Raw genomic sequence first — 27,267 nt, forward strand, 5'->3', positions numbered from 1 at the left:
CGCCTAGCAGTGGGCGTCGATCATCTGAAAAAAAGAAGATACATATCTTAGTGATCAGGAAACAGAAGATTTTCATTGTTAGCTTGAATTCAATTATCAAAATCTTAATTTAAGCAGTAAGATGTCCTGAACATATGTCTCTATCATAGATTTATATTTTTTAATCTATGTTCCATAGACAATTGCGTCCGAGCCTTTTTTTACGATCACATTTAACATTTCCTTTTTTCTTCTTGCTCTTGCGTGTCTCGGTGTTTACTTTTATTAGTGATAAGCTACTGAAGTCCTTCTTAATTTAATTTATAACCTTTTTTACCAAACTATAAATGTCTTTTGAGATTTTTTTAAAATCATTTAGAGATCTTGTTTTATTTTACAACGCCGCTGCAATATATAGTTTTTAACAATACAGTTAGTGTGACCGCCAGTGCCTATTACAGTACCTGCGTGGTAGTTAATAAGAGTTCCTAAGACTCCTGGATACTCCAGTACCTAAAGACGTTATCAAGGTCTTACCACCTTGTGTGTGGACTTTCTCCAGAACCCTAAAACCTACCCACTGGCTCTTCAACTTACCAACCCATCGAGTTTAGTTAAACGACTTGTGTTACGCTTGCAATGTAGTCTACTTTACAAAAACTTATAGCCATGTGTTCTGCGCGCTATGAGAACTGCTCAAAGGTCCTTCAATATGCCAATCCGCTGCTCTATTTCATTAACAATAATGAGAGAACCTAATCCTTTGAGACCGCGTTCCACCTGGTAGCAGAATGTCCCGCATTTGGAGGGCTCCGATATGAGACCGAATGCCGGCTAGGCAAAAAGATAGAGGAGGCAACACTTACCTCCATTATAATGGAAAAGGATGAAAGGGAGTGCGTCCTCAAATTCTTTAGAAAACTTTATAAATACGCAATAGACAGGAACAAAACATAGGTGGATAAAAGTTATTAAAATAGATTCATTGATATTAAAAAAAAACAATTGTAAAATAAATCCGTAATAAAATTTATGTACACGAGAAAATAATTAAACCAATTAAAACTGTTATACTGTAATAGAAATGGATAACTGAAGCGTTTGAGGATGTACGAAAGGAATGGAATGATTGAGAAAGGAAGATGGAATTGTAGAGTGATAGAAAGAAGAAAAAAGATATTGTGTGCTATGGAAGACGAGAACGAAAATAAAAATTCTAGTGAAAAAAATAATAAGACATACAAAACCCTGTTTCCAATTAAATAGGGGGTGGAAGGAGAGGTCCCCAATAGAGGGGGCCACATAAAAAAAACCTAATCCTTTGTTAAATCTTTATTAGTTAATGTTATTGGACCCAATTAATATTATTAAGTTTGCTGAATTTTTAACTTTAACTACAAGCAATATCGAAACTAGAAGACATTGTCATGATAATGTATCGATCGATTCTTGATTCAAGCACTGCCTTCTCCGTGGCTCATTGAGCGATTAAAAGCTTGTTAAAGAGACAGGAATAAGGTAATCTATTTAACGATAGTTTGTTTAAAATTATATATTCAGAATGCACCGGAAGTACGTTGCCGGAAGGAGGTTGTGACGTAATTACCAATTACCTATGATAATTACGGAGCATCCGCATGCAGTCTGCTGTGTGATTATGTAATTTATTTACGACGTCATGGTGCATTTACATTTAAGGAGACTGTACACGACAATACAGTGAAATAATACTTTTTACAAAAAATAACATAAATTCAACAAAGCGACCTTTCTTGCAAAAGGCAAAGATATATCTTGAAAATTTCGTTTTATTCATTGGTAGTATTCGAATAAATCTAAAAAGTTCTCAACTTCTTTACATTTGGCGGTGGCGGTTGTGTGATTCACATTTAATGGAATTAGGCGTTATTTAATGGAATCAGGCGTTACCTCGCATTGTTTGCCGCATACGCATTTATCAGCGGGCTGGCGGGCGGTGCACTTTGTTGCACGACTACCACTGCATGTGCGGAAGTGGCTAAATATTGGTCCTTTTCTTACTTAGGATGGACTTCCGCGAGGTAACGAATCTTACGTTCTAAGTTCTTGTGCTATACAGCGCTACAATGAAGGTCCTAGTACAGCTTCAGCAGCTTCTTTTTCTTTTCAGCGGACAGATTTTCAGTGCAAGAGATAGTTTTCCACGAAAGATCGCCGCAATACCTGCGTGCATCTTGCGACTTAACCTTAATTATGTCGTCCATCCATATAGCGTGGGGTGTAACCCCGCATAGTACACTTGCTACAAACGATTTCTAGACAAAACAGGACTATAAAAAATAGTAGATCTCTTATTAATCAACTTATTTTTTTAACCTATTTTATTTTTTACTTTACTCTGCTTTGCAAGGTTTAATAGCTATGGAGAAAAAGCAAAAAGAAACTACACAATAACACATATTTTAATAGTTTCACAACAAAAATGTATGCATATAAATATATGTATAAATCAGATATAACGTAAATGAAATCAAAATAATCAGGCGACATCACTGCCGAGAGATTCTTGTACTTTAAAAACTCGTTCATTTGCCACATTCGAAATTATCTAGTATATTACTCCCGTGCTATATAAACTGTATGTGAATAGATGGTGCAGGGCGAATTAGCCTAGAAACCAATTGAAAATTTAAAAAAAAACTTCGGTCAATAAAAAACTTTTTTCACATCTTTTTACATTCATTAATCCGTCGCGGAGATAAGTATTTCACTATGTGAGACTTGCTCCGTTTAAAACTTCTTTAATATTTCTCCATCAACGTTAGGTGTAGACCCAAGGACAGCTGATCGGGCATCGTCTTCTCACGGGAGAAAATTCTTCTCTCTCTCTACTAAGAAAGGTCGCATCGAAATCTAGCGTACCTTACTTCTCAGACTCTACATCAGTATTTCCCAACGTGGTACCCACGCCCACAGGTGGACTATTTGATTGTCAAGGGAAGCAATTCGTAAGTGGGGGGCGTAAGAATTTTATAAATGCTTATGTGGGGCATGTCAGATAAATGGTTGAAAAATACTGCTCTACATTAAGCTTGTATGTCACACGAACTTTAGATGAAACAGTGGTCTTAACACGAATAAACATCTATTATATTTATTTTAATTTAACCAAACCATTATATACAAAACTAATATTGCGACCAAATATACTTGATCCACAAAAGTGAATATATATCAAATATAGAGCATTCGGAAAACCTTTTAAAAATCGAACCAATCTAAAAGCGGAAGACTCCGAGAAGTGAAAAGTTCATTAAAAATTTAATAACCTCGAAGACGCCCGACGAGATCCGACAGCGCTTTCATTAAACGCACATCGGCTCAGCGCTCGCCTTTGATTGCTTTTGGTACTTGTGCAGCTAGTTATGATGCAGTTGTAATGTATTTAGACTTTATGTCTGTCTCAATAATACATACCGAAAATGCACATACACCTATCCCCCGATTTACACGGTAGATACGTTCCTGAGAAAAACATGTAAATCGAAAATCAAAAATTTTTGTCAAATATTTAATGGAATCAGACGTTACCTCGCGGAAGTCCATCCTAAGTAAGAAAAGGACCAATATTTAGCCACTTCCGCACATGCAGTAATAGTCGTGCAATGAAATGCACCGCCCGCCAGCCCGCTGATAAATGCGCATGCGGCAAACAATGCGAATCACACAACCGCCACCACCAAATTACTCAACACGTGTTTCACCCCTCCACGGGGCATCTTCAGGAGTTATGTTAAGTCAAAACCGTGTAAATCGAAAAATTCGCAAAAAACGCATAATTTTGCTATTTAACAGTTGTGATTTTTTTTCAATAATTTTAGGTGTACACATAAATAAAAATAGAATGCATTGACAAGTTAAAATATTTAATATATTACGGAAAAACTGTTCATTTTTAATTTAATATACATTAAACAGAAGAACAAAAAGTAAATTACTCTCATACTTTTTTTCGGAATCGAAGTTATTTGTGCCGATTCGATGTTTGAAGCAGAAATATTTACATTATGAGAGATGGTAATAAATTCGGTTATTAAAACAAAAAAATAACTTTTTTGGAAAACCGTGTAAAAGCGAAAACGTGTAAAACGAGTACCGTGTAAATCGGGGGATAGGTGTATATCCATCACGGTGTGTTACTGAACATTGCCACAATACTTTTTAGATTTATTCTCGCGCGTTCCAATTTGAATTCGGATGCCATCAGTGATGCCGTCGCTGTCATTGCTAAATTTATATATATATATATATATATATATATATATATATATATATATATATATCTGAAGTGATAGTAGACGAGGCACATTGCTCATATAACCGATGACTATCTTCCTCACCATCAAATAGGAGGTAAGGAGTAACTCATTTCCACCCGGTATATACAGGCGACCCCCGATGTGAGATTTGCGGATGGCAAGCCAAAATCATCCTTGCTGTTTCTTAATTTTATATTTATGTCCGGTGTTTATTTATCTAAATGAATGACATTTAATCCATATTTTCCGCAGTCACGTCGTTACTTGACAGAAGCTTAATTCATGCTTTTTTAAAGGTATATTATAGAAAGTTGTCATGGAAAAGATTGCACAATTTCTAATACAGTATGCATTTGTAATGACGAGAAATAGATCGTAATAAAAGACAATTTCGTTTTAAAAAAATCTGAAAATCAATACATAAAAATATTCTTGTCTATCTGTACAAGAAAAATGGCGACACACTTTTTTAAGCTGCATAAAATTAGTAACTCCTTTGTAGGCATATGTCTAAGATAGTCATGTTGGATGTAAAAAAATCTTATGACAGGAGGTGAAGGATTTTTAATAATAATACAGATAATAAATGTTGGAATTGAATATATACGCGATTAGCGTGAGGTAAGAGCACGTCGGCGAGGAACATGTGCCAAGAGTGATCAAAGATGTATACAGATGTCGCCGCGCCCACCGAATAAAAAGACAATCGCCTATATCGTTTTTAATAGATTATTAAATATTTACAATCTACGAGTTTCAATATACCTTGTCAATTTTTTTCGATAGTCGAAGTTATCTTTTTTATTTACTCTAAATAAACAATGTACATTACGAACAAGAATAAAAATATTATTAGATATAATTAAATACTTTATTCCTATTCTGCATGCTAAGAATAGATCCGATTGTGTTCTTATATACAGTAATACCCCGCTTTACGTGAGGGATACGTTCCAAAAAAATCGCGTTAACTGAAATTCGCGTATAACGAGCTTTATGATTAAACATAGTCAAAAATTATTACAAAAAAATACAAATCATTTTAATCAATCACTTTAATTCTAGGAACACTTTATGCAACACATACTCTTATTTTTTACGGAAAAATACATCTATTGTCTTTTGGGTAACGTTTTGTTTACATTCTTGTTAAATACGTTCATAACACCCAACACTGTTTTTAATTGTTTGACAGATGGTCAAGACACCATAGAGAAGTTGATGACTACATTATATTTATATGCACTCTTTCGCGTAATTCGAGGCATTTGAGCGCGAAATTTGCAATTCGCGTTATAGTGAAACCGCGTATAACGGGGTCGCGTAAAGCGGGGTATTACTGTATATATTTTCACTGCTTTATGTAAGTTTGCTCCATTTTTTTGCACCATTTCTTTAGGCTTATTTTATTCGTGTGGGTAGTGATATATACAAAGGATATTTACAAATTTACACGACTGAAGCGACCAAATCACTGATGGCTTCGAATTCAAATCGGCGTTCGAATCTGAATTCAGACACGCAAGAGTGATTTTTCACAAACCTGTTGTGGCCAGTTATATGGCGTGTGAACGCGACAAATTGTTCTATTAATAATATATTAAACGTGATCAAAAACAAAAGAAAATCCAAGGTTGAAGTATACTTCTCTCTGCGCTTTTGGAAACCTCACACCTCTAAAAGTTACCATTACAGGCTAGCACTATTTAATTATACATCTATCCCCCGATTTACACGGTAAATACGTTCCTGAGAAAAACGTGTAAATCGAAAAGCTTGAAGAAAATGGATAATTTTGCTATTTTTTGCAATATTTTTAGATGTACACAGAAATAAAAATAAAATGCATTGACAAGTTAAAATATTTAATATATTACGGAAACACTTTTTTTTACTTAATTACAATACATTAAACAGAACAACAAAAAATAAAAACAAAGGTGTTTTATTATCCTTTATCACTGTCAGATATTACTCTCATTCTTTCTTTCGGGTTCAAAGATTCGAATTCACTTTCATCACTCGAAGTTATTTGTGCCGATTCGATGTTTGAAGCAGAAATATTTACATTATGGTAATAAAATCGATTATTAATAATTGCTCCGAATTTTTGTAAGATATTTGTAAACTACTTCATTATGAGCCAAGTCAACACATAAGCACGGGATTCCCCGTGAAATGTGTACACGGCATACGTATAGATGTAAAAAAGCCGATTTAAAACGTTTAAAACCAAAAGTGGCGGTTTAAAACCCCAAATAAATCTTTTTAAACGGTTTAAAACTCGCCTACTAAAATATAAGAAAAGTGTTTTTACACATCATTATCGACAATACTTGGTCTTGTGTTAGTTACCTATGCAGTTTATACCTATGTAGGTAAGTATATTATATATAAAGTACTATAATTATAAAGAAACAATATTACATACAATAGATTAAAATATGTACCTAAATCATAAAGAAATTGTATGATCATCATGTTGTCGAGTGGACTGTGTAAGATTAGCCAGTTTTTTTATTACTTTCAATAAAAAGTCGGGTACCTAATAATCTAATTTTATAACAGCTCATTACGTTTTAGTTATTTAGTAATGTTTGGCATGTTTGGTACGAGTACCTTTATATTGAATCCAAATTTTAAATTTTTTTACAATACTGGCAACACTGACATGTCCGCACGCAACACGCTATGTATGTGTGTGTGTGGTGTGGAGTAGGCGAGCTGGCAACGTTGCATCTTGACGTCTCTCCGCGTGAAAAGTGCAAGTGTGTGAGTTTGGTTTTAAACCGAATGAAACTGATTGATAAATCTTTTCAAAATAACCAATATAGTTAACTAGGTAATAGTTTTTCAACTTAGCTAGGTAATGTTTACGCCTGGAATAGATAGTGTTTATATTTAAGAAAAACATAGTCGTCAACACTAAACGTTTAAAATCGAAAAAAATGGGTTTTTTTCGGTTTTAAACGGTTTTTTTCGTTTTAAACCGATTGGTTTAATTCGTTTTAAACCGGCCTTACATCTATAGGCATACGTGTTCAATCACAGTAGCATTTAGTAGAGTGCGATAAAAACAAAAAAAAAAACTTATTTGGAAAACCGTGTAAAAGCGAAAATGTGTAAAACAAGTACCGTGTAAATCGGGGGATAGGTGTATATTCAAAAGTTTCTTCAGCTATAATTATGAAATACACAAGTAGTTGCGGAGTGGTATTCACGAGTTTCTCGGAATACAATGTAATGTAATTCACACTTTGTGCATTAATTATATAAGAATACCATTGCTCACTAACAAGTCTCCAGAGAATGGGCAGCATCCTGAAAAGCGTGGCGATTATGTTATATCCCCCATATCTCTTTGGAGAAAGCCCATGACTTGCAATGAGCGTCGAGGCTGAAACACCGACATAAATGCTCACTATAAATGATCCAAAATGGAATTACCATAATAATTAAAACATTAAGTAAGAAAAGGACCAATATTTAGCCACTTCCGCACAGCAGTGGTAGTCGTGCAATGAAATGCACCGCCCGCCAGCCCGCTGATAAATGCGTATGCGGCAAACAATGCGAATCACACAACCGCCACCGCCAAATTACTAAACACGTGTTTCACCCCTCCACGAGACATCTTCAGGAGTTATGTTACACCGATTAGTGCCAAACACAGACTCTGTGTTTGCCGCATACGCATTTATCAGCGGGCTGGCGGGCGGTGCATTTCATTGCACGACTACCACTGCATGTGCGGAAGTGGCTTAATATTGATCCTTTTCTTACTTAGGGTGGACTTCCGCGAGGTAACGCCTGATTCCATTAAATATTAAAATATTATCAGTCGATAGACGTCCACTACGCTGGTAGACCTTCAAAAAACGCCACGATAACTGGTCTAGCGATATCCGTATTCAAGGCTATGCCGGTCCACCCAGGGCCCAATTATATGAATAAATTAATCGACAAAGTTCAAGTCACTTAAACAACATTAAAATATTGGCTGCGTAATTAACACTTGCAAATGTCACATTTGATGACGTTAATGAAAAACAATTTATCTCCAAACGACATTTTTTGCCGACAACAAATTCGAAGGTAATTTCGTTTTTTGTCAAATCACCAAAACGGCGATTATATTTTTTTTTCTTCATCCTGTCAACTTCGAAGTAATGCGTAATAAATAGCTCTTACATATTTATTGCGAAATAGTTTTGATTTTTTTGGTTACTTACAAATATTCGCATAATCTTAACAATTACTTTTTAACAAGGTGTTTGCAATGTCTCCTGTCGTCATCATGTCAGCCTATAGATGCCAACTGCAAGGCACAGCCGTGACTTCCCATGACCTTCACCATGTCTGCGGTCTATCTAATCAGACCCTCCAACGCCTTTTTGCCACACCGACCTTCGGTTGCATGATATATTCCGCCCACTGTCACATGAAACGAGCACTATTTCGTGCTACTTTGGTGTCTCAAACTCCGAGCAAAGCCATCTCCATAACTCTCTGGGTGACCTTAGACCTTCTTATAAGGATCAAACGACCGCATCTCCGATCCAGAGATCAGATTTGTTACCATCACTAAAAAGACACAATGGATTAAGGCCCTTGACTTCAGAAATTGTGTTATTTTGAACAAAATGTTCCGGAGCTTTTCAAATGCTGCCCATCTGAAAGATTCGCCGAGAGAACTCTTTCTGGAAACTTGGCTTATCTAGCTGGACGTTTTCTCCCAGGTAAATACAATCTAAAACTTCCTCGTCGCTTTTGATGATGCCGAGTCCGTTCTAATTCACGAGACATCTTACAGCGCAGAGAACAATTTTATAAAAATAACTTCTCTCTATGTAACTCCTCTCTGAATTTTATGTATACATATATGTATGTATTTGCTTTATAGTAATGTATTTGGCACTCTGTGTTTGGCACTAATCGGTGTAACATAACTCCTGAAGATGCCCCGTGGAGGGGTGCAACACGTGTTGAATAGTTTGGCGGTGGCGGTTGTGTGATTCGCATTGTTTGCCGCATACACATTTGTCAGCAGGCTGGCGGGCGGTGCACTTTGTTGCACGACTACCACTGCATGTGCGGAAGTGGCTAAATATTGGTCCTTTTCTTACTTAAGATGGACTTCCGCGAGGTAACGCCTGATTCCATTAAATATAGTAATGTATTTAAAACAATTACACTATTTTACGTGGTCAGGCCGACACATATATAAAACGTAGTGCGGTTGGAACAGGAAACACTCTGCGGTCAGATCGTGTTTCTGAAGCGGAGATCGTTCTAAACATTGATTACGTACAAACATAAATATAGTAACTATTTACCCATACATGCGTCTCTTCAACCAATCACAACGAGAAGTCACATCACAAAATATCCTCGCGTATGAAGATATAACCAAAACCGTGAAGTTCCACCACTTCTCCCACTACTCTTTCCGAGATGGTAGTAAAATAATAACCAGACAATAACAACCGCCCGGTCAAAGGTCGACTTAGTCTGTTGCTATTATCGCATATTTGACAGCTAAATCCAAGGTCCCCAATTGGGTCCACGACATAGAACCTGAGAGACCTTTAAATCCAAAAAAATAGCTTGGGGATCTCTTGAGCGTATTTACTACAGATGTTTAGACTTCCAACCTTCTAGCACGTGAAATTCAGTGAAATTGTCAACGGACAAACAGAGCTTGTGTATAAAAAAATGTCATACACATGTACAAAGAGTTTTTGACACTAATAAAGTTTGATAGACAAATAAAAGAAATATATAATATCGGAGATTCAAAAATATTTCTCATAATATTTTTAAACCATAGTGTATATTAATATGATACTTAATCGTCCTTTGCTTTACAGCACTTAAAATATCATTTGTATAATTTCAATTCGTTGTTGACTTTAAGCATATAACATTGTATTATAATTTTAATATAAAATAAAGTAAAATGTTTAGTGTAGTTAGCACTGAAATGTTTATAAATTATTTAAGAAATGAACCTACACATACGCAACCTCTATGGGAACTAATTAATGTTACGTATCTAAATTTTGGATATCCACTTTGTCTTGTATTTACGGTTTCTGTGGATTGGAAACAGCCAGAGCCGAGGATATAAGGCCATGACATTCAACTCCAAAAGGAGATTAAATTGAATTAAGGGAGCCCCCTTAGGAGTCTCGTCTCTACCTTTTAAATGGGTTTCTAACCGGGTTGGCACGATGCCGAGCTATACGGTCGCTTTGGCGACCACCCCATGGAGTCTCTGAAACCTTAATGACCTGTGGACCTCAATATGATCTGGTATAGTTATTTGCCTACATGCTACCTGTATTTTAAATATGCATTAACATTGTCTGTATTCGGAAATTATTGACTACGGCTTTTCTCGCATTTTTTCTTCTGAAAATTGCAAAACGTAAGCAAATTACGCTTGAACAGCGAAGTGCTATTTGTATGCTTCGAGAGGAAGGATACATTGAATGTCAAATTGCAGCAAGGCTTAGAATTTCTTGCAAATGTGTTCATTACACTCATGCAATAAAACAAGAAACGGGGACAAACGCAGACAGAAAAAGGAAAGGCAAGCCTAAGACCACAACTACTTAAGCGGATAACTTCATCAGAGTTCTGTCCAAACGGAATCGACGCTTAACAGCACCACAAATTACTGCAACAGTGCACGCGAGAAACGCCCAGCTCAATAACAACTGTTGAATGACGTCTTCTGTCTGTGGGTCTAAGAGGATGTGTTGCTGTTAAGAAGCCCAAATTAACAATTCGACACAAGAAAAATAGACTAGAATCGACAAGGACACATAAAAATTGGACTACAAATTAATGGGAAAATGTTCTATGGAGTGATGAATTGAAATTTGAGATTTTTGGATCCAATAGACGTGTTTGTACGCTGATCAAAAGAAAGAGCTTCCGAAGCATGTACAGTGCCAACAATGAAACTTTGTGGTGGTAGTGTGATGGTTTGGAGATGTTTCGGGAACAATAAACCCGGAAATCTTGTGAGAATAACTGGAAAACTAAACAAAGGTTATTTAAAAATTCTTCGGGATACTACAGTACCCTGTGGACTAAATCTTGTTAGTTCTGAGTTTACATTTCAGCAAGACAATGATCCTAAGCATTCATCCAAACTGTGACAAAAAAAAAAGATGAAAAGGTTTTAAAATTCATAAATAGGCTATCGCAGTCTGATCTGTCTCCAATAGAACTTGTCAGGAATGAACTAGATAGGAGTTATTAGAGAGTGAATGAAACAAGTTAGATGAGGACTATTTTATAAAGTTAATAGAATGCCTAAAATTTGTGCTGGAATAAAGCAAAAGGTGGTCACTTTGAAGAAGCTAAAATTTGATTGTTTTCTATTATTTGGTAATTTTCTCTTTGGTCTTAGTAACTTTTTCTTAAATTTTTAATTTTACATCAATATAAGTAAAGGAATATAGATAAATTTTATTTGATTTTACCTTCGCTGCTTCCAAACTTTTGGACGGTAGTGTATGTACCAGAGCTCCCTTTCGTTATGTATATTTTTCGTATTGACCACAAGCGCTTAGATGCAGCGTGATTAGGTCCCGTACTAGATGAGTCGCTGTCATAGAGGCGATTTTAGTGGGAGACCTATACCTTGCTGTAAGCGTTTATCGGATGACATATTTAAAAAATGATAATCCTTTCCTACATTTTTGGAAATACCTTTTAAACTGCTAGCAAATTATATAAAAGACTAAGTGCAAATTCGATACACTTATTTTGTACCTTTTTTTAAATTTAATCTGTAAACTTAATTTATGTAAAATAATCATACATTTTGTTTAACTTTAAGATACATATTTAAATGCAGCTTGCGATAAATTTAAAAATGAAAAATGATTATCTAGGAGCATAGCCAAGCCTCTTATAGAGGAAAGATTGTTTTTACTAAGTTTCTTCATGTTAGAGAAATGCATCTCAATTTACCAATTACACCAGTTATTTAAGGAAATAAAAGAATTAGTTTGTTTTTTTTTTGTTTTTATTGTAAGCTTAGTAGTAGAGTGAGGATCTTAGATTCTCGACGGGTACAACATCTGAAACAAGCAAGAAGATCACATTAATCAATTGAATTTTGATTGGTTTACGTATTGCATTCAATTAGTTGCAATCAGTATCATTTTGTCCACATACAATTCAGGTTTCAAATGTCTAAACATCATGTGAATATATACAAGTTAATATACATAAGTTAGTCTGCATAAAATTAGTAAGTTTAAGATAGACTAGAAAGCCTTTTGTATAAAGATCTAGCATCACATAATTTAAGACTGAAAAAAAACATTTAGAACTGTATGTATGACAGCCATGTAGTTATGGGATTTCTTGTAAATAAAACTAGATAAGAGATATTAAAACAGTATTGTGCAAGTCAATCTCCTGCATGAATTTAATTATCTATTGATACAAATTAATTCAAACACCTTTATAATTAGTTAAATGAACAAACTTTATAAAAAGAAATTGCTATACATGTAAAAATAAACCATTTTACTTCCTACTAAAGTTTCTAATTATTATAACAAGTTAATGTAACACAACATTAACATATGTGAAGTTTCAAATAACAACTTGAGACCTAGTTACATTGAGAACTACATACAATCTTTAAATAATCGTAATACACAATAGGAAGAGATAGAAGTGGACAGTTGGTAAGATGCACATGAGATATTTTAGATCAGAAAACTTCAATATTAATCTACCTCCCTTATCTTTCAACTAACATACTGCAAGTGAGGTTCTCACATATAAATGATCTTATTATAAAACATTGGATGCATGTAACTTCCTCCTAAGCAACCTTAAAGTTTGAAGGCATCACAATAACATAAATGAAAAGTGATCAACAATGTGAGTGAACCCCTAAGCTTCACTATTTTAAAGAGATCTACACCAACCTACATCATCACTATCATCTCAGCCACTGAACGTAGACCTCCCTCATAGAATTACTATAGAACCTGTTGAATGCAGCCTACATCCTGTGTCTTCCAACAACCGCAATAAGTTTATCTGTCCACCTTATAGCTGGATATCCTCAATCATTGTGAAACACAGTCACAAGACTAATAGAATCTAATGGTTAAAGCAGATGGTGGAAGTCATACATACCACGCGTATCCTGTGACCCATGGCGTGTGCAGGCAGGTTGGACTTGAAGCGCGCTCGCACGCCTCCAGAGTTGCCGTGTGGTCTTGTCACCTTGCCCCAGATGGCGCGCAACTTTGTCTTCTTACCGCGTGGTCCGCCTGCGATGGGGGTCCTCTTCTTAGCCCTGCGTAATTCAATAAAATCTATGTGTATAAAATAAACCCAAAGAGTTACTTTTTGAAGTGGCATCCAATCGCCTTCACAAGCCAGGCCCCACTATGATGTACCGTAGTACTATGTGACGTAGTCAAGACCTCAGGAATTCCCTGGATATAGGTAGCAAAAGACCAGTCATTATCACAATCTTTGGGGAAAGTATATACCTTTCAGGGGGCCTCTATTGGCTGACATGAATGAATGAATAATTTTAAAAAAATACTACACTTGTTTTAATAAAAATGCTGCAAATTATTATTGCTTGTCAGCCTGACCACTACAGTAAATTGGTTATGATATGTAATGGTAAACATTGTCTTTTTCAATTGGTAGCTGTGATATTGACTTTGTAATTAGGATCAATATGGAAATTTATTTTGTTCACTCATAAGCAAGGTTGATAAATATAACATATACATGAAACATTCTTTATATTGTTTTAAAAAGGGCAACTATTAAATTTCTATCCAGCTCTTCATAGCTGATGATCAGCATTTCGAACCAATGGCAACTCATTGACGGACACTTCTAGTGTCAAAATAATTAATAATACAAAAGTGCATGTAAACACCCTGATAAAAATAATTTGAATCTACATAAAATACCTTTATTGCTGTCAATTAGTAAAATATGTAATTGTGTGCATTTTGCAAATGACCAATTATTTTTTTATTTCTCCACTGTTGATGTTAATGATTACGATAAAAATTTTCTCTTTATCAAAAATAAAAACTAATAAAAATTTTGTCAAATTATTACCTGTATACATAGACACATTTTTTGCCAGCATAGAAGATGGCATCATCACGGTTACGTGCGCCCTCCACCTGAAATTAAGTGAATTTTTATTACGAAGTGTTTACACCACAATAAATTATCATAATCAAGATGGCAGATCAGTTAGAAGATTAACCACATTGTGTGTTCAGGTTTCAAATGTCTTAGGCATCATATAAAACAAAATGCATTTCATTCATTCAGAGTTGATTTATACAAAAGTTACACTACTTGTTGACGTAGAAAGATGTTTATAATGAATTTGAAGGCAAATGGCTCAAAGTATTGTAAATACATAAAATAGAGAAGTATATATTAAGTTTCGGACTATTTAATGAAAATTTAAAACTAAAGGTTAATACTAAACCTTAATGTAACTAAGTTTCAATTTTGATTCAATAAAGATTATGTATATATATATACCAAATGTTTATTGGCAAAATATCTTTCGCCATTCAATCCAGATGCAATAAACATATCTACACATACGTTGGCCCTAAGGTTTTGAGAACGTTAAACAAAACAACCATTATCGGATGGAACACATGCGGGTGACGAGCTTGCATTTCAGTCTACGTACCTTCAGAAGCGCTGTGTTTTCGTGTTGGTTGCGGAGTCCGCGTTTGTAACCAGTGAACACTGCTTTGGCATAGAGCCTGCCGTGACGGGGCTTGGGGTTAACTTTGCGAATCGCCTTCGGTGGCTCGGCGGGCGCCGCAGGTGCAGCCGCCTTTGCAGCCTTCTCCTTCGGAGCCTTAGTCTTAGGCGTTTTCGCCTTTGGCGCTGTCGACGGTGCGTCAGCCATTCCTATAAAATCCTTAAATTAACTAACAGAACTCCGAGAGGTTATGTTGACATCTGAAGACAAAGTTAATCTCTAAAAATCTCTATAAAAGTAACCAATCTCCCTTTATACAATATCAGGGTTTATTTAAATATAATCACTCTGCAGGTCTCTGACCTTATTTTAATCAATATAAAGATAAATAATTTAAAATATCCCAAATTCAAGGCACTAACCCGACACTTTTTTATTTGTTGAAGTGAAAGAAGGATGATGTTGCCAGTCGTAAACAACTATACAGCTGTAAAAAAACTTTATTAAACGAAATTAATTCAAAGCTATTTTACAAAGCTGGAAAAATTGATGAGATGATTAATGCTAATAATAAAATTTAAAATCCATTCTTTTTTAAAAAATTTAAACAATAAACCAAAAACTTATTATATGCTCATCATATTAAAATAAAAAACAAACACTTATTAAATGCCCGTTTTAACATCCATCAACTTTTAGCCACTTTTAATTAGTAATGATTATAAATAATAAAAACTATATAAAAATTGTTATACAACAAATCAACATATGATGCATTTGAACTATAAAACCAGATTAAATGTATTGTTCAGAAAGTTATGCAGAGTCGAGTACGCATTATACGATGAGCTCAACGACATTCCAACAATGTTTAATACATATAGTAATTCGATCAATCTTTTAAAAAATAACAGGACCTAGAAAGACTTTGTTTATGTATTATTCATAAATGAACAAATTATTATTATTGTGTCAATTGATCAAAATCGAATCGCAATTATAATTAAAAATAACTACAACAAACGTTACTTTTGAATGAAATTTTAAATGTTGAAAACAACTTTAAATACTATTCATATGATATATTAAAATATATGAGAATGCTTTATTTTATTAAGTTTGTTGCATCTTTAATTTACTTTAACTTTCAACTCGACTTCTTTAAGCGCTTTGATAGCTTGGTTAGCATCGTCATCATGTCTTCTTTTACCATAAAATCGTTTTATTGTAAAAATTGTTTTATTTAAATATTAATATTAATGTGGAATTTATATAGTTTTTGTTGTATCATGCAGAGACAATATATATTTAATTTCTTTAGATACATAATTTCATCTATTTATTTATTTACATGTATTTATGTGTAAGAACTATTTTTTTTTATTTTAGAAAAGTAGTTGTAACTCTACGTCTGTCATATATGGTTTCAAAACAAAGTAATTTCGGTCTGTAACATCATAGTTAATGTTCTGATTTGGACCAATCAGAACAGACCACGAAAATGGACGAAGAGGCGACAGACTGCGGTGCTGTCAAATAATTAGTTTGTATGGGGACTGAATCGCTTTAATTTGTGATAAAGAGTGCTGTAGTTAAATTAATAAATAATAATGGACTACTTGTCGAATATTAATTGGAACAAAATCACGCCATGCCTTGTACTATTAGTCCTGGACTTAGTGTTAGACTGTAAGTTTTGTTTCAATTTAACTGGATAAAATTATATTAAAATTTGAATTTATTTTGAACTGGTTTCGTGGTACAGTTTCAGAATGCGCCTCCCAAGCCGAGGTCAATAAACATCTGGAGCTGGGAAGAGATTTTTTAGCTAGGGGACAGCTCTCTGATGCTCTTACACATTACCATGCAGCTGTTGGTGAGTATTTATATTTACTTTAAATTCTAATTCTGATTAATATCTACGGAATGCAAAAGATCTGTTAACCCTGGAATGTTATCGATGTTATGAAGATATTGCCTTTCCATACTAGAATAATTTACAATTCATAAAACAGCACAGGTGTAAAAATAAAATAAAAAATCAATGTCACAGTCATAACAATTCGATGAATAATAAATATTCCAATTATTGCATCATTGTTTCAAAGTAGTATTTTACACATTATACTCTGATGACACATAGAAGCATTAAATATATAGAAGAATCTGTGTAAATGAAATTTGTCTGCCATTCATATGGTGACTGATATGGACCAGATATGATTAATGTAGATAAAAAATACTGAAATGAACTTTAATGTTGATCATTGCCAATAAATTTAATACCGACTGTATTAATTCTATCTAATTATAATATTATGACCGGATCATAAATAAAAATGTTTTTTCTGCAATAAATTTGCATATAACTATTAATTTACTTTCATTAAATTTTTTGTTATGATATCCTTATCTAATCAAAAGTTCAAATAAGCATGAAGCAACTCAACACTGGGAGATAATACATTGTATTGTTTCAATAGATGTTTGTGCTGTTAGCCCTAAGGCATTTACAGCTACATCAGTCAAAAGTTCACGGAGCAGAATTGTCGACTCTCAATATAAAGTTATATGATTGTTTCAGAGGGTGATCCAAAAAACTACCTCACATATTTCAAGCGTGGCACGGTCTATTATGCATTGGGTAAAGCCAAATTTGCACTTCAGGACTTTACTAAAGTGAGTATAATCGATAATCATTGTTTTATCCCTAAGACATCTACTCTTTGACATAGTCCTTCCCTGTATGCAGCATTTTCAGATAACCCTAACAAGATCATCTTTCAACCTTATGGGTAGTTGCTATGTGGTCTGTCTACTACTAATTCAATTCTAAATATCATTATTCAAGTAGGCATTTACATGCACTCTAGAATTGTTGATCATTTTAACAATATAAGTAGTAAGCTACAACCAACTCAGAATGCTGATCTGCTAATAAGAGCCAGCCAGAAACTCAACAGTTGTTCTTTTAAATGAAATTTGACTCTGTGTTTGGCACTAATCGGTGTAACATAACTCCTGAAGATGCCCCGTGGAGGGGTGAAACACGTGTTGAGTGATTTGGCAGTGGCGGTTGTGTGATTCACATTGTTTGCCGCATACGCATTTATCAGCGGGCTGGCAGGCGGTGCATTTTATTGCACAACTACCACTGCATGTGCAGAAGTGGCTAAATATTGGTCCTTTTCTTATTTAGGATGGACTTCCGCGAGGTAACGCCTGATTCCATTAAATAAATGAAATTTAACTAATTTTCATGTGTACATTGTAACATAAATGTAATAATCAATTAATAACTCTTGAATGCTATAATAAGGTTAATTTGATAATATACTTCTTAATTTTAGATTTAAAACTAAGAAATTGAAGGTCTAAGATATCTTGTAGAAATCTGTAATATGTGTGACCCATGTGATTTGTAAACTTTTTGAAGACATAATTCAAACATCATGCGTCTATTTCAATTTCTTGTATTTATCATGCATCTGCACATGTGTGGCACATTTCTAATTCAATCTCGTTGAGTAATCCCATGCATATCCCACGCCATGGCTTATAGAACAACTGTGGGCTTGTAAAAGTATCTATGACTTATTAATCAATTTAAATGGTTTATTTATAAAGTAACAATAAGCAACTGATGTATGCAATTATTATTTGTTATGTAAATTTATTATAATTTTTAAATAGACATTGTAATATCCCACACAACTTGACTATTTATGGTACATCCTGTATATTGTGAACCATTTTTACAAAAAATGTGAGCAGTTATAACTTTAGTAATGCTTGCAACATGTATGGTCAAGTCGGACTGACCATCTAATGCAGGTAAAAGGCTGGCCTTCCTTACATACCAATACTCAAATCTATCCCTTGAACAATAGAATTCCACATCTGTTAAGTTTCTTTAAACAAGGAGTTGCCAATAAATGTATCAAATTTTCCGCACATTATATCTAGATTAAAAATATTTGTATGTTGTAATAATATATATGTTAATTTCTTTTGTAGGTTTTAGATTTAAAGCCAGATTTTACTTCGGCGAGATTGCATAGAGCCAATGTATATTTGAAACTAGCTAAATACTATGATGCAAAGGAGGATTATCTACAAGTGGTGAGTGTTTAAAAATTTAATTTGTTCTATTAATAAAATCACAATTTATATATTTCATCACATCAGCCTATAGAAATTCACTGCAAGGAGTATGCCTCCCATAAATATAGCCATGATGCCTTTCCGCATCCAGTGGCTTCCTGCAACCTTAGTATTTTTAATTTAAAAATTATATAATAATAGAGTTGAAAATTTGAATTAGGTTACAAGTCAAAATTACCGATGGCTGCAGTGGCCCATGTATGAATGTTTTATATTAGGTACACTTCAAGTTTTTGATCCAATCATTACTGTGTAAAATATTTTAGGTCTGTTATTTGTTCTTAAACAATAATTTTTTAACAGCAGACAGCTTATTGCAGATTAAGAGACAATATATATATGTTACTAGATATATGTCCAGAATATGGCGTAAACTTATAATAGAATGAGTTCTAATTTAGCCTCTGGGGGACTTACTAACTAGAGTTCTGGGACAGAGTCCCAAAATGGACTTAAGTGGAATCACTTTCCATTACAAATAGAGTCCCGAAATGGGCTGATATGTGTGACACATGTAGTGTTCAATTTAGTTTTTAATGAAGAAGTTTCTGATTGATGAACTTTACTCGCTATGGTTAAATATTTTATTTTAGTCTGTGGGAAAAAGGAAATTTTGGTTTTTTTATATCCTCATAATTTTACTATATATCAAGCCTACAAATGTGTGAATAAAAAAAAAATATTGACAGACATACAGCGACCCTTACAATGAAGAGGCGTTGACACAGTATCATCACATGGATGAATACGCGGAGGAGTTGCGGTTAGCGGAAGCCTACTACCGAGGTTCGGACTACCGCGCGGCCGTTGATTTGGCCACCAGGCTCCTGGAAATCTCGCCATGGGCTGCACAACTACGGCAGCTGCGAGCGGAATGCTATATTGCATTGGTAACTATTTTTAATTACATTTTTATATTTATTGTCTATTAACATTCATGTCAACTGATGGTGCAACAGGTGTGGTGGTTTACAAAGGAGAAAAGAGATATGTATATTATTTGATTGTGAGTACTAACTGCCCGTGAGTTTAACCATGTAGAATTTAACAAAAAAAAAACAGCTTGTTTAGTTTTTCTTTATTTAAAGATTTGTCTAAAATAAAAGTAGTCTAAGTTACTCCTTATCACATCAGCTACCTGCCAGTATAAATCTCACCAAAATCGGTTCAACTATTTCAGAGGTTAGCCCATAACAGATAGAAAAATTAAAAAATCATGTAATCAGGGTTCTACAACTGCGCTACCGCTGTCGTAATTCCTTTAAATATTTGTATTGAATACTATATGTTAGCTATTTTTTTTTACTCTAGATGATGTAGTTCCATTTTATTTTCAAATTAGTTTAAATAACTTTAAAAATTGGTATATGTACACTAATATTAATAAAGTTTCAATTAATAATTATCATCATATGTTTTAGAATGATCTGTTCTCGGCGGTGTCGGATATCAGGTCCGTGAACCGGCTGCAGCAGGACTCCACCGATGGTTACTTCCGGCTGGCCTCGTTGCTGTATCAGCTCGGGCATGTCAGCGACTCTCTTAAGGTACGGTCACATATACAGAATAAACTCAATTACATTGGTACAGGCAAAACTCCTAGTTCACTGTTTTTTTTTTTTTGCTATTTCTTATATGCTTCTATAATAATGTACTATGCAGTTGTATTAATTACTTTTAAACCAATTTGGATTGACAAGCCGTGGTCTACTCGTACAGGCCGTTGAGCTTAGTCACTCCATTGAGAGTTATCCGAAGCAATCTATGAACTCGGCGGCCGCCCAGTCCGGTAAAATAGCAGCATGTAGCAGCCCAAATCAAGGCTCCTCCAGGAGCCATCCGGCTTCATTATTTTAAAAGATACCTAGTCTTGAATTCCCTCTGCGCCTTGTCACTTCGAACCCGCTGAATCTACAAATGGTATTTGGGCAGTAGTGATAGTCCAATCCAAAATAACACTGCCTCTTGACACGACTTAGGTAAGTTTAGCCAGACTAACCTACCTGGAAGCATTCTATTTTATTACCAGCATCATAAAAATAGAAAACTTTTTGCAACTACTTCATTTTAATTTTATTAGATAACTTCACAACAGAGTTAAGAACATATTGATCAATGAGATCGCTGTATATTTCAGTTTACCCTTCCCTTGGATTACTGATGGTAATATGATCTATGCTCTCATCAAATGGTCCATATCCAGCTATTTCTGACGACCTTAACCAGGTCATCTACCAACCTTTTAGGCATATGTCCTATGGTGCATTTGCTGGTCCATGGTCTATACTTAACCAACCTTAGGCCCCCGCTACCATCTGTAACTTAATGTTTTCCATTTTAGGAAATCCGCGAATGCCTAAAGTTGGATCCGGAGCACAAGAAATGTTTCCCGTTCTACAAGAAGGTGAAGAAAGTGGACAAGTTGCTTCTGGACTGCGAGCAGTACAGCGAGTCGCGAGAGTTTACGCGTTGCATCGACAGCGCCAACAAAGTGCTCAAGGTGGAGGACGAGGTGACGCTGGTGGTGTTCGAGGCCAAGCGCTGGCTTTGCAGCTGTTATTCCAAGGTTTTAATTTATTTACTTACCTACAGCTAGGTATAAGACTTCCCCCTATTGTCACAGCCGGTCTTGCACTACTTGCATCGAGCAATTCCTGTGACCTTGACTATACCGTCGGTCTGCCTAGTGGTGGGTTTACTCACACAAAATCTGCTGGCTTGTGGTAGCCACATTTTGCTCACTATTCTATTACCCCCGATACTCGATATGCATTGTTTTACATATTCTCTGAATTATATAGCGATTGGTTTCCAGGAGGAGATGTACACGGATGCAGTGGCGGCGTGCGGTGGAGCTCTATCTCTGCAGAAAGACGCGCGAGTGCTCTGTGACCGCGGAGACGCGCTGCTCGGCCTCGAGATGTACGATGATGGTTAGTACCAATTCCCACACTAACCATACTGTTTCTTCTCAACGTGTCATCATCATGTCTACACGCACACTGCAAGGCATGGACCTCAAGGCATCCTTAACTAAATCGTCGGTCCTCGTAGTGGACGAAGGACCTAGTTACCCTTCTTGTATGAAAGTGTATTGTATATCTGAAAACGGTTAAACTATTAAACTAATTAATAAACTAAAAGCCAAGGAGCTTGGCAAGTCGAAATGCTGACTGTGGATTATCAAGCAGCGTAGTACATACATAAGAGGGACTGATGATCTTGTTCAGGTCGTCGAAAGATTATGGATGCTGGCCACTTCCAACCAGTACAAGTGGAAATATGGGGCAGGTCTATGTCCAGTAGTGAATGTCCTATGGCTAAAATGATGATGAGAATCAAACAGAGCTAACGTTTAGTTAATCAGCTTAACCTTAGTTCATCGTTGGTTTATCAAGGATATATAACACTGCCAGTATAAAACTACATAATATTATGATTTCAGCAATCCACTCGTTCAAAGAAGCACTGGAGCTGGATGAGGGTATGCAGCGTGCGAAGGACGGTCTCAGCAGAGCTCAGAAGCTACAAAAGCAATCGGAACAGAGAGATTACTATAAAATATTAGGAGTTAAGAGGTAAGTTGCCTCTGAAAGCCCTAAGTACCGTTAAACGCTTGCAAGGGTACCTATAAGTGATCATTGTGAATCATCCAAATACATCACATTAACGGTGATATGATTTCTCTTAGGACGGCCAGTAAACAGGAGATTATAAAGGCGTACCGTAAGGCGGCGCAAAAATGGCACCCTGACAACTATCAAGGAGACGAGAAGAAAATAGCAGAGAAGAAGTTCATAGACGTAGCCGCCGCCAAGGAGGTAAGAATAGACAATACGCTCTGTACAACGACCGCCCGACTAATATAATACAGTAAAAATTATCACAGTCATAACGAGGTAAAGATGTGTTCATAATGACAAAAAATGAATCCCATTCAAATAACATCAAAAATATGTAGCTCACGTTATTGTGAGAACGTTATGTATTACTGGCCACTATCGTTAAAATACACCACAAAATCACGATCACAACTGGCATACATTTTTCTCATCATCGAAGTAGGCAATAGGAGCATGGGTAGTCTCTGCCACCCATGTATAGATAAAGCGATTAGGATGCATTTGCATGCATCTACAAATAAATATTTGAAAATCATACATGTTTATTTGAACTTGCTTTCTTGTTTGGCAAACACATACTTTTCATTAGATTAATTTATTATCACCTAGACTTATTTGAGCAAAATTTCCAATTTAACAAAACTGAGTGTACATATTTCACGATATATACAAATTTGCGCTTGCGCAGGTATTGACAGACGCGGAGAAGCGGGCGCAGTTCGACGCGGGCACCGACCCGCTGGACCCCGAATCGCAGCGACAGCCTTTCCACAGCCCCTTCCACCACTTCCAGCACGGCAGCCCCTTCCAGTTCAAGTTCCATTTCAACTAAGACCTCCGTTTCAAGTGGCTTAATCAAGCTGATGCAGCTTCTTTTGGTCCGGACCGATCAAGTAAATGTAACTATATATTAAAGTGCATTCGCGTTAAGAATAGTGACTCGTCGTTGTCTACTTTGGCCACGCCCACAAGTCAAGCGTATTAGAAAGCAGCGTTCACAAGACCAATTTATATAAAACAGGGATGTGCCAAATCAAAATTTTAAAATTAAATAATTGCAGTGTAAATGTAATGTTTCTTTTATAGTAGAAAATGACCAGTTTAGTCTAGACCATACCGGTTTGTCACAAATGCCAAATATATGTAGATCACTTTGATATGTGGGATCTTGTTCCTTCAGGCCAGACCGAATTTATTCCATTAGTAGATTACAATTTAGACAACAATAAATAAAACCAAAAAAAAAAAGGGAAATGTTAATTCATTAACCAAGTACATGGCAACACAAGACGAAAATATCATCTACATGTAAATAATGTTTTATTATAAAAAAAACTTCAACATGGGATGTAACTCAGCTTACTCATGGACTTCTTCTACGATTAGAAAGCCACGTTTACATTCACCAGTTTTATTAATTTATTAACCAAAGTGAATGTTTGTGTATTTTAAATCAAATGTAAATTATACCAAAATTATATCAATTTGATATAATTTACAATTAAAATGAACTTCCCCTATAACGGCATCGTTCATCTACGAGGGTTCCAAAATCATTCTGTTCTGCGAAGAGCCAAAAAACTCAAACGGGATAATAATATATTGTCTCAACGGACAATGATTGTCTGTTTACCTAGGTCACAAAGACGCGTCACTATTTTTTTCAACGCAAGTTCTCTATAGTCATTAATTTACTGAAGCAAAAATATCCTTGCTTATATTTAGTTCTCCGAATTCGTTGTTTTATTTCTGGAATATATGTTAAAAACTTCTTTCTGTCCGGAGAGCAGTTATAGGCACATCCGTCAAACCTCTACAATGTAAAATATGTAAAAAATAATGCATAGATATTAATCATATAGTACATAGATGTTCAAGTACTTTCTTAAAGAAATCTAGATTATAGTTCTTTGGCGTTAAGAATGACGTGGCTAGGCCAGCGGACAATGTTCTTAACGCGAGAGAACTGTATAGCCGTGTACTTAGTAAGTACCGGATAGTTTGCAGATTGTACAGTTGTTTATATAGATTATATATCGACCATTGTGCCTCTTTGCTTAAAGATAGAGCACAGATCATATGTCGGCAACAAAGTGTTTAATTGAAATGGTTTTTGTAAATATAAATTAAGAGTCTGCTTATGTTTTGTACTGTTAAGAGGAAAGATATGTCCATTTCTAAAAAATGCATTAATGAACAGATATATAGTTCTCATATTATGCTGAATTTCTTTTAGTTGTATGTTATGTCATTAATATATTTCAACAAATGTTAAAGACAGATAAAAACGTATATTGAATTCTGGCTGTTCATGCTAATAATAAAAATGATTGCTAGGGATGGAAAAGGCTTTCCTCTTCACATATCACTCTTGAAATGATGTAATATTGATAAAATTTCGCAATTATGAATTTTTGCGTAAAATCATTTTGAATCCACTATTCGCTTTACTAACGGATTGTTCTGTTCAAATTGTTTTTAAATGTGTTTATTTTCATATCTAATTGATTTCTATTTTTTTTTCTCTTATTTGAATCTTTCGTTTGGCTTTATTGTTTCGAAATGGGATTCCCCGTTTGATTCTACCTTTTTTTCTTTGGTAACGGATGTCGTCGATGGGATTTTTATGCTTTTTATAGTCTATTCGCATTAAACATAGTTGTCACTGAGTTTGGCCACGCCCCTTAAGTAATTAGAAAGCCGTGTTCACATTGACGACGTGAAGTTAGTTTATTAGAAAAACTCGAATTAAGGAAATGGCTAATCTAATATGTGTCATTATTTTATTAATGCTAATAGACTGCCAAAAATCTTCTCGACGTTATTCGTTGGTGTCACAGGCAACAATCGCTCTTAAGTTCATAAAGATAGAGCTGAAATTAATATCTTGGGTGCCATTCTTTATAGGATGAATTGTATCATCCTTATTTTCTTGGATTTAAGAGTGATATTTGCATGTGCGGTAGGCGGAGGACGCTAGAACCTGGTAGAGTCCTCTAGTCGCCTGCAACATTGGATTTGCAGTCAAACAGAAATTAACACAGAAAACTAAGCAGAATCGCCGAGAATGTTTCGGCAAATGAAATATTTATTTTAGATAAGTTGTTGTGATTCTTGTCTAACTTGTAAATATTAGGATTATAAGCTATTACAAAAGAGAATCTGTTTTATTTATTCCTATGATTAATGCATGTAATCACGTGGTAGTATAAAGCTGTTGATACACTGGTAACACTGGAAGGTTTTAAAATACGAAAAATAAAATTATGTATTAACATACCGACCGCTGTGATCAAAAAGTAAGTTAAAATTTTTAAACCAATTAGAACCGTCAGCCAATCACAAGGCGAGAAATGTTGTAGCGCGCTCTCTTTCGCACGACATGAATATAGAACGCGCTGGCGTGGGATTCCCCTGCCCCATGCGCCGTTGACGATGATTTAATGCAAATACGTCTCATGGCAATTTAGAAAATTCAGTATCCATACCAATAGCGAAACGTTTCGTGTATATTTTAAAGTTGGTATTCAATAAATAAAGGACTTTGGACACTGGTCAATGATAAAATAAAAGATTTATTTATAGGTAGAACATGTTTAATACGTTCTAATGAATGTAACTCGAACCAAAGAATTGCTTTTGACGTCGTTGATATTTTATAGCTAAAATATACATTACTAGATTTACCAATAAATTACTCTATTTTTAATAAAAAAAAGTACACCAATACCTCGCTTTGCGTCGTTTCGTTTAGCGTTTTTTTCGAAGTTGCGTCGTTGCTTAATTAGTACTAATTTTCACTGTGCGTCGTTAGATTTTCGAGGTTGCGTTGTTTTGGGTTCGAGTCTAATTTTTTTTTGAAATTTTCTTTTTTTCCAAAAGATGGCTACACTTTCGTTTCTAATTGCGCTATGCCATCAAAACTCGGAGACTCCCTTTCTAACTAAAAATCAACGCAATTTTAATAAAGTTTTATTTTCACTTTGTTTTGCCAATTTTGAAGTTCAGTTTCAATTACATAGTGTGTTGTTTTTTTTTAAAAAAAAAAGAATAATAAATTTATATAAATTTTAACGTGTTGTATCTGGTATTTTATAATATTGCAAAGTGAGGTATTGGTGTACATATAAATAAAATATTACATAATACCTATTTGGTCGATTACATTGTAATAAGATTCTAACTTTAGGAAACAAAAATTCTCCTTAAAAGATCTTTAGTGTATTCACTATTGTTTTACATAGAAACATAGTCGGTGAAAGAGAGAACGAGCATATAGCGAAATATTAACATATAGCGATAGCCTAAGAGCTTCTTCTTTACTTGTACACACCTTAAGAGATAGTACGATATATGTAGACTTGCTATTAGGTAAAGCGAGCAGCTTTTAATATATGAGCAGCTTAGCCTTGAAATGGACTGGTCAAAGGCCCTCATGCTGTCTGAGTCGGAGTCG

At 35.0% G+C, this 27,267-nt stretch overlaps 2 protein-coding genes across 2 annotated transcripts; one reads left to right on the top strand and one right to left on the bottom strand.

Annotated features, from left to right (window-relative positions):
• Nucleotides 1-12,303: 12,303 nt before the first annotated feature.
• On the bottom strand, nt 12,304-15,505 carry RpL35A (ribosomal protein L35A). The gene is made up of 5 exons (XM_068772319.1): nt 15,447-15,505; nt 15,007-15,233; nt 14,409-14,476; nt 13,455-13,617; nt 12,304-12,376 (listed from the first exon to the last, which is right to left on the bottom strand). The coding sequence occupies exons 2-5, from the start codon at nt 15,229-15,231 to the stop codon at nt 12,353-12,355; spliced, it is 480 nt and encodes a 159-aa protein (XP_068628420.1). The 5' UTR covers nt 15,232-15,233; nt 15,447-15,505; the 3' UTR covers nt 12,304-12,352.
• A 1,007-nt stretch (nt 15,506-16,512) lies between these two features.
• P58IPK (dnaJ homolog subfamily C member P58IPK) lies at nt 16,513-24,047 on the top strand. The gene is made up of 11 exons (XM_068772516.1): nt 16,513-16,713; nt 16,790-16,900; nt 17,609-17,703; nt 19,042-19,146; nt 19,878-20,078; nt 20,610-20,735; nt 21,530-21,754; nt 22,004-22,121; nt 22,634-22,766; nt 22,880-23,009; nt 23,500-24,047. Exons 1-11 carry the CDS (start codon nt 16,635-16,637, stop codon nt 23,641-23,643), a joined length of 1,467 nt encoding a protein of 488 aa, XP_068628617.1. The 5' UTR covers nt 16,513-16,634; the 3' UTR covers nt 23,644-24,047.
• The last annotated feature ends 3,220 nt before the right edge of the window (nt 24,048-27,267 follow it).

This window comes from Battus philenor, unplaced genomic scaffold, assembly GCF_028537555.1.
Source record: "Battus philenor isolate CCGP_79_NKW_IND1 unplaced genomic scaffold, ilBatPhil1.0.hap1 SCAF_5, whole genome shotgun sequence".
Classification (NCBI taxonomy): Eukaryota; Metazoa; Arthropoda; class Insecta; order Lepidoptera; family Papilionidae; genus Battus; species Battus philenor.